Source organism: Limulus polyphemus, unplaced genomic scaffold, assembly GCF_000517525.1.
Source record: "Limulus polyphemus unplaced genomic scaffold, Limulus_polyphemus-2.1.2 Scaffold4493, whole genome shotgun sequence".
Lineage (NCBI taxonomy): Eukaryota > Metazoa > Arthropoda > Merostomata > Xiphosura > Limulidae > Limulus > Limulus polyphemus.
Window position 1 is genome coordinate 29789 of NW_013670103.1, and position 8189 is coordinate 37977.

Here is an 8189-nt window from a genome sequence, read left to right on the forward strand (position 1 = left end):
CGTCAAGTTAAATTAAGTTAGGTAATTTAAGGTGTACCAATCTGATCGTCAAGTTAAATTAAGTTAGGTGATTAAGGTGTACCAATCTGATCGTCAAGTTAAATTAAGTTAGGTGATTAAGGTGTACCAATCCGATCGTCAAGTTAAATTAAGTTAGGTGATTAAGGTGTAGCAATCTGATCATCAAGTCAAATTAAGTTAGGTGATTAAAGTGTACCAATCTGATCATCAAGTTAAATTAAGTTAGGTGATTAAAGTGTACCAATCTGATCATCAAGTTAAATTAAGTTAGGTGATTAAAGTGTACCAATCTGATCGTCAAGTTAAATTAAGTTAGGTGATTAAAGTGTATCAATCTGATCATTAAGTTAAATTAAGTTAGGTGATTAAGGTGTAGCAATCTGATCATCAAGTTAAATTAAGTCAGGTGATTAAGGTGTAGCAATCTGATCATCAAGTTAAATTAAGTTAGGTGATTAAGGTGTAGCAATCTGATCATCAAGTTAAATTAAGTCAGGTGATTAAGGTGTACTAAGAGGTCTTACATTCTTTGTACATACAGAAACAGAGAAATATTCTGGCTATGGTCATTATTTTCCTATACTCTATCAATCTTAGGCTTTTGGAAGTTAAATTATAAGTAGTGTTTACACTGCTGATAAAACGGAAATATACTATCGGTGTCATATGACAAATACAAAAAGAAAAGTAACAAGCAGTTAATACAATAAACAGGTAAACAAAATCTTAATCTTTATCCTACTCACACCAAGAAAGTTTTCCAAATATTTTCTTAAAACCAACATCAACTGCACATGCTCAGGTCCCACCCTCAGGGGAACCGTTCCCCCATGAAACCTTGTCACCACTCTTGGAAGAGTTGACCATTTATCCCACAGAGCTTCCACATCCACGCTGAGAGATAACGGACCAAGGAGAGGTTGCGTTTGGATATCACGAGAGGTCTTCAGTATCAAACCAGTACAGGACGTCACTGACCTGATGTCATTGATTGAACCTGAGAAAACACTGAATATAAATAACATAGCTCCACTAACCATGAAATCTCAAATGTCAAAAAGGTTTTGTTCCCTACATTCTTCATAGAATTGATATTACAGAAAGATAAACATATATTTTCAAACAGATCAAGCTAGGCATAAAGAAAAAGATTGTGATTCGTGAAAAAAAAAGTTTGTTTTTTAAACTTATGGGTTAGTAATCACAGTTAACTGTTTTCATCGTTCTACATGGCTTTCAATAAAGTGTTTACAATAAGCTACATGGTTCCCAGGATTATGTTTTTCCACTCAACATTTGTTTCATTAAATGGTTACCTTTAGATTCAACCTGCATCATCAGATTCGTTGTTATTTTGCCAACATTCAAGATCAGATTGGTTTCTTTGTTGTCCGCATCTAGTTCAAGCACGGCAACCAGCTGTCGAGTTCCCATATCCACAGAATGTGGTACAGGAAACCATCTGTTTGTTTGACCACTTTCTTGTTGGGTGAGAGAAGAGTCAACACATGAGTCAAACCAACCAAGAAGCTTTGAAGTAGACTCGTAAAACAGTGAAGCTTGCTTCCACTTATTTAGTCCAAAGTTCAACTTGATGGGTCGTTCACATTTAATTTTTGCTCTTCCTAAAATATTTCAAGAAAACTAAGATTGATTACTGTGAAAAAAGTTAGTTATATACATTTTTTCCTCATCTACTAGGATTATTCACTTGTATATGACTGATTACACAGATACTGAAGAAGAACTCAATCTCTGTCTATTTCCAGGCCCGTGCACAGCCTGTTTGGAAAGGAGGTTCTAATTTGTGAGATCAAAAGCTAACACATATTTGGCGAAGCATAATCACATACAAAATGCTATGGGGGGGGGCTGATGATATGTTATATATCCATTCACTTTCAACATAACTGATATTTATTAACACTTTTCTTATGATATTTTATTTTGCCAATTACAGTAGTCACCACTTCTGGCTGTCACTTGTAAAACAAAACTGCTGAAACTGATAAAGATTTTGACCTAGGCCTTAATTTCTCAAAAAAAAATCAGGTAAGACTAAATAATATCATTTCTACTAACAATATTCTTGATTAAGATCAATTATTTAATAAATATAGTTTCTTTTCAATAAATTATACATTTTTTTTATTTAGATCTATTATTTAATATGATTAATTTAACAATAATATTCAATAAATAAGGATTTATAACATTGGAATATTTTACCATCACCTATCATATTCTCTAAACCTAATTAGGCTTACCAAATGTCTTTGCATAAAAGAAAATTTCTGTGACTTTCATAGAAACATAATTTAATATAAAAACATTTCCAGGAATGAAACAAACCTTTAAAATATCTACAAAAAATTCTGATATCTGTGGTTCATTTATAAATATCTAAAACTTCAGATCAAATTATGTTATTGTTCTCCCGTAGCTATTTTCAAAGAGAAACAAGAAATGTCTAATTGCATTCTCAAGGGATGATAGTATCTTAAGAAATATACATTTCTACTACAAGATCGGCAGAAAAAGTCTAAAATACTCTTTGTTGTTTACAAGCAAAACTCCTTGGAGCTGTGCAGAAAAGCTTGAAAATGATTTTCATTCTTCTTTGTGTATTACGCTAAATAAATGTTACAAAATGATAAAATATTAATTTAGAAATATTTCTAGTCACAAATTTTTGAAATTGTTAGAATCATTATTTTTACATAAATTTTGAAATTTGATATACAGATGTTGATTTGATACCTAAAAATGTTGATTGGTTGAAGGATTGTGAGGATTACTAACAAGGATTATATCTGTGAAAGGATTCCTAACTCATTAGATGGAACAGGCACCAGTAAATAAAGATGTTTTAAATCATTGAGAGGGTTACTAACTCATTAGATGGAACAGTCACCAGTAAATAAAGATGTTTTAAATCATTGAGAGGGTTACTAACTCATTAGATGGAACAGCCACCATTAAATAAAGATGTTTTAAATCATTGAGAGGGTTACTAACTCATCAGATGGAACAGTCACCAATAAATAAAGATGTTTTAAATCATTGAGAGGGTTACTAACTCATTAGATGGAACAGCCACCAGTAAGTAAAGATGTTTTAAATCATTGAGAGGGTTACTAACTCATTAGATGGAACAGCCACCAGTAAATAAAGATGTTTTAAATCATTGACAGGGTTACTAACTCCTTAGATGGAACAGCCACCAGTAAATAAAGATATTTTAAAGTAACAGTAACTTTATCAAAATCATGATCAAAGTGAAAAGTTGAAATATAAGAAATAAAATGAATGATATATTTTTCTTCTTTTTTTGGATGCATAGTTTTCCTTGTTTCATGTAGTTCTGATCTTCAAAGTTTCAACTGTTATATTTTTCTTCTTTTTTTGATGCATAATTTTCCTTGTTTCATGTAGTTCTTATCTTCAAAGTTTCAACTGTTATCTTTTTCATATCTATTTTCAGTAAATTTATACTTTTGTTGTTGTACTTAGTACCCACTTGAGTACTAATCCTTCCATCAAAATAATAAATAAAGCAGGAGGTAATTAGCCACGGGTTGAAAACACAAGGGGCAAAGTATGTGTGTGACTCACGCGATCTTTACGAGCGTAAACTATAACTGACTTTCTTCTTCTCCTGATAAAAATTCTTGCAGCTTCCACATTTTAGAACAAAAACATGTATCAAGAAATATAATAGAATATTTTGAAAGAACTGCTATTCAAATAGCTTCCCGAGTAAGCAATAAACAGGTTAAAAAAATTCACTTTTGTGCGCAGTGCAGAAAAACACGATCGTGAAAAATGAAACTGAGACTAAATAGCTAATTATGATTGCTGAAACAAACTATCCTGGTTAAAAAAATATTTGCTCTTTATTTTGGTTGTAAACAATCCAATAGAAAATGTCATAATTACTGGCAATTTTTGAAAGAAAGGATGAAACAGGAGATGCACGGTATTTAGATTTGACTTTTTTATATATTTATATAAAACAAGATGCTTGGAGGTTAAAAACTTAAACTCTGGCATTCCAATACCTGTAGTATAAATGTGTGATTAGTAGAACACTCAAAAAATCATATAGGTGCAGAAAGAACATCTTAAAATGGTGAAATTCAGAGCAGAGATGTGATACAGAAAAGTGAAGAATGAAACTTATTTAAATATTTTCTTTTGAAATTAAAACTTAGATAATATAAAACTTTGAATTATAAGTTATATTTTAATGCCAAACTTACCAACATCCAATGAGAAGGTTATTTAATTACATTTCAAATGTAATGTGAAAAGGCTGTGACACTTACACTTTGACCTTCCCAAAAGGCTGTGACACTTACACTTTGACCTTCTCATACACATAAGGTTCAATGATTAATGTTCTGAGAATTGTTACTGTTTTAAGAACTTAAAATAATCACTCAGATACATGAATATGTGGTTAATTAAACTCACCTGACTGAAAAATAAAATCATTTAGAGTGAGTGTGTACAGTGCTGGAGGAATACCAGTCTTCGGATCTTTGTCACCTGGTCGTGTCTCTACCCATGGTTCCGTGAACAGAGATAGAGGAGGTAGGATTTCTGTTGCTATAATAAAAACAAAGTAACTCATAATGCAAAAATTATTCGAGATGCAAGTTTAGCCCTGTAATTTAACTTTACTTTGAAATTTTTCACTAAAATGTTTTAGAGCCAAACTCATTCTTTTAATATACTGAAATTGATTACAATGAAAATCGTCTAGAATGAAGAAAGTGGTTCAATGTAATGAAGATTATTTTATATTTTCAGTATACAGTACAGACTTCACAAAATTAGCACAGAAAACCAACCTTTAACTCCAAATGGAAAAATACTATTTTCTTCATTGGCAAACATTTAAGTTTTGTGAAAGAGTTCTAGCTGCTGTTGAAGCCAAGCTAAAACTACAAAGAAGATCTGTGTACCGAAGGAAAACGTGATATGTATATGTAAGTGTTGTTGTAAGCAAAATAAGTTTCAACAACGTAAAATATACGTTCAAAGGTTAGCAAAATAAAACGTTTTTTTTTGGCTGAAGCTAGTGGTAATTTATTTTGAAAGGAAGATTCTGTCCTTTTAAAGTATTTTTAGTACTGTTAATGAAGTTTATCTTTGCTTTTTACAGTATTACACTTTTTATAGATGCTTTTAACAGCATGAAATAGCAGTAATCCAACAGGTTAAGAATTTTTGATAAATTTCACATAATTTGAACCACAGTATAACTATTTTCAATGAATTTGTAGTCACTTCTAGAGCTGTACAATTAGTGGAATTTGCTATTCGATTAATTGATGGGCTTATTAAGTGAGTACATTCAATTCATAGATTATTTTCACTAGACGAAAAAAAAAAGAAGATAAAACAAAGAGAGTATTCTCATATGAACTAACTAAAAAACAACAAAATTTAAAATGCTACAACCTGAATTTCAATACCCATGCCATGGTGGGCAGTGTACAGGTAGTCTTTTGTATAGCTTTGCACTTAACAACAAACATAATGGCAAAATTTCAGTTACTTTGAGAAATGAAAAAATCAAAAAGTAATTTTGATTAATTGATCATTAATTGATTTAATCATAATTTCAATGACTTGTTGTTTTGGTTCAATGTCCGAGATTAAAAAAGATCTTTATATGAACATCACAAGTGATGCTCAAAGCACATGTGCATGATGATAGGTTAAATTACCTTCACTTAAGGGAAAATATAAACCTAAGATTTTTAGTTGTTAAAACTCTTGATTCCATTCTATTTCGATAACATTAGAAGGATATGCGTTAGGTAGTCAAATAAGCATATCTAAAGAAACCATAAATGACCTAAAACAGGGGAAGGGTTAGTTATTCCTTTCATGTTTTTAGAAAAACACAAATTGGAGTTGCCAATTAATCCTTTTTTGAAATAAATAATTCTGATTTTTATTATTAATATGCCTTCTATAAAAACATAAAACTCCTTAGAAATATAATGTGAAGGATAGCCTGCATCCTGCATTGGAATACCACTAGATAAAACTGGTTAAAATATAATGTGAAGGATATCCTGCATCCTGCATTGAAATACCACTAGATAAAACTGTAACAATAAGATCTCAGCATTTTAAAAACAAATGTCGTACTGATACAACAGTGGCCAAGACAGAGCTCTAAAACTTCTTTATGGAATTTTTATAACTTGAATTGAATCTACGTCTTCAGAAAACCCTTATAATGCTTTTTGTTTTGTAGTCTTTTATGTTATCACAAATGACTTAAACATTAAAATTCAGTGTTACTTCAAATATACTTGATGTGGCTTAGCATTCATTACATGTTAACAACATTTTATTTAAAACAGAGTCATTAATTATTACGTTTACACAATGAAGCTGGTGGTGATTGGACTTTCATGTCTTACCATCAACAAAACAGCCAGGTCCAGCACCTTGAACCTGAATGTCAAAACATGACATGTCCAGTTTCTGTCGTGTTGGCTGAACCATAACGAAGGCATGTGGCTGAGAGACGGTGATGTATACAAAAGGAATAAGCTTGGGACAACTTGGTTTGTCTTTTTTCTCAGATGGTTTGTCATCAATAACTGTGTTAGCTTCATCACTAGAATCTTCAGATCCTTCATAGCCATCCTCTTCCGGTTCGGCCATCATTTCAGCCAATAGACTTATATTCCCGGTCTCGGGAAAAGACGAGCGACGCACTTCATGAAAAGGGCTTGATTCAGATGAAACGCTTCCTTCCCTAAGTGTTTCTCCCTGTCGACTTGAGCTACCACGCTTACAATTACTTGGATTTGATGGCAAGGATGCACTTCGCGTTTTTGTTTCTCCAGTAACAACTTGTTTTCGTGTTTTTAACTTTTTGGGTACAAGTTTACAAAGATCAGTAGATGGTTTACAAAGATCTCTCTCATGAGCAAATGATGCAATGTGAATAGAACTAGCTGTGAGTAACACATCAAATGGCACTATGTTTTGTGGCCAGGCTGTAGTTTGGTTTAAATCTTGAAGCATAGCTAATGATTCTGAAAGTGGTAAAGACTTTTGAGATACATCCAACAACGGTAACTTTGGTAGTATCGACACTTCACATTCAACTCCACTGTCTCGAGGTAACTCTTGCTTCAAAGTTCTCGGCTGGTCAGTGCCGACAGGAATAGATGAAGAGTTCTGAGAATTATCCAAAGATGGCCAAATCCAGAGTTTCTGTAAGTTAGCTGTGATGATAGTTTGTATTAATACCATCTGATGTAAACTAATATACAAATCTATATCACTTACAGCATTCACCTCCAAAGAATGTCCACAGATTAGAACTTCCTGTAAAATAAAAATGCAAAAGAATCAAACACAGTGTGAATTGTAGCTAATAACAAAAGACTGAAATATTAATAAAAAAAACTTTCTTTCCAAACAAGCTTTTCTTTTCTTCCTGGTAGCTGTTATCAGGTGAATAACAATAAACATTTAAAGTAGTTGAAACGTAAAAACTAAAACCCATGTAATGAGTAAACAGTACCTGTATCATCATGTGGCTAAAAGAAGTACCATTATGATGAAATATTAACTTACATGTTACAACAGAGTAGTGAGTAAACAGTACCTGTATCATCATGTGGCTAAGTGAAGTACCATTATCATGAAATATTAACTTACATGTTACAACAGAGTAGTGAGTAAACAGTACCTGTATCATCATGTGGCTAAGTGCAGTATCATCATTATGATCAAATATTAACTTACATGTTACAACAGAGTAGTGAGTAAACAGTACCTGTATCATCATGTGGCTAAGTGAAGTACCATTATCATGAAATATTAACTTACATGTTACAACAGAGTACCTGTATCATCATGTGGCTAAGTGAAGTATCATCATTATGAAATATTAACTTACATGTTACAACAGAGTAGTGAGTAAACAGTACCTGTATCATCATGTGGCTAAGTGAAGTACCATTATCATGAAATATTAACTTACATGTTACAACAGAGTAGTGAGTAAACAGTACCTGTATCATCATGTGGCTAAGTGAAGTATCATCATTATGAAATATTAACTTACATGTTACAACAGAGTAGTGAGTAAACAGTACCTGTATCATCATGTGGCTAAGTGCAGT

The 8189-nt window shown here is 32.1% G+C and overlaps 1 protein-coding gene across 1 annotated transcript in view; it reads right to left on the reverse strand.

Moving 5' to 3' along the window:
* The window catches only part of LOC106471251 (vacuolar protein sorting-associated protein 13B-like), a gene marked incomplete at its 3' end in the record, with an annotated part of 86960 nt that overhangs the window by 29435 nt on the left and 49336 nt on the right, over positions 1-8189 (reverse strand). Inside the window, exons 23-26 of the mRNA XM_022399866.1 lie at positions 6468-7386; positions 4498-4632; positions 1338-1646; positions 768-1018 (exon numbers count right to left, since the gene is read on the reverse strand). Of these exons, the coding sequence (XP_022255574.1) occupies positions 768-1018; positions 1338-1646; positions 4498-4632; positions 6468-7386 (1614 nt within the window). The remainder of the gene's footprint in view (positions 1-767; positions 1019-1337; positions 1647-4497; positions 4633-6467; positions 7387-8189) is intronic.